General features: G+C 66.3%; 1 protein-coding gene across 1 annotated transcript in view; it reads right to left on the bottom strand.

The window, feature by feature from the left end:
* Positions 1-348: 348 nt before the first annotated feature.
* LOC109279608 (pyruvate dehydrogenase (acetyl-transferring) kinase isozyme 2, mitochondrial-like) overlaps positions 349-665 on the bottom strand; it is a 23338-nt gene continuing 23021 nt past the window's right edge. Inside the window, exon 3 of the mRNA XM_019473239.1 lies at positions 349-475. Within this exon, the coding sequence (XP_019328784.1) occupies positions 349-475 (127 nt within the window). The remainder of the gene's footprint in view (positions 476-665) is intronic.

Raw genomic sequence — 665 nt, forward strand, 5'->3', positions numbered from 1 at the left:
GCGGCCCATGGGTTCCCGTCGCCGCTGGATCCCAGGACGGATCGCAGCAGATCTGCTCGGGCGCCGGCTCGCGCCAGCCGCTGGATCCCACGCCGGGTGGTAGCGGAGCTGCACGGGGCGCTGGCTCCCCTCCGGACTGAGCTCCAGCCGCCGGATCCCACGCCGGATGGCAGTGGATCCGCTTTGGGCACCGGCTCCCACCGGATTGTCCCCCCGCCGCTGCGCCCTGCACCGGATCGCAGTGGATCTGCTCGGGTGCTGGCACACGCCCGATCCTCCTCCTGGCACTGGATCCCCCACTGGATTGCAGTGGATCTGCCTAGGGTTTGGGTCGCAGTGGATCCTGCTTCAGGGTCTGACATCCCATAACGAATCAAAAGAGATCTTCTTGGGCACTGGATCCCAGGCTGCTTGTGCGGGATCCCGCAGTGCTTCCCGGTAGATCTGCGCAAGGCACGGGGTCACACTCGATCCTCTGTTGGGAGCTGGATCCCATGCTGGTCATGCTGGATCCCACAACAGATCACACTGGATTCCATGCTAGCTACACTGGATCCCCCCCCAGCGGGTGGGGCCCGAGCTGTGCTGGGTCATAGCAGATCCTCTGCGGGGTCAGCGGATCCCCTGGGATCCCGCAGCGCCCGGGAGGCTGCCGTGGGTCGCAG

This window comes from Aptenodytes forsteri, unplaced genomic scaffold (genome assembly GCF_000699145.1).
Source record: "Aptenodytes forsteri isolate BGI_AS27 unplaced genomic scaffold, ASM69914v1 Scaffold279, whole genome shotgun sequence".
NCBI classification, from domain to species: Eukaryota; Metazoa; Chordata; class Aves; order Sphenisciformes; family Spheniscidae; genus Aptenodytes; species Aptenodytes forsteri.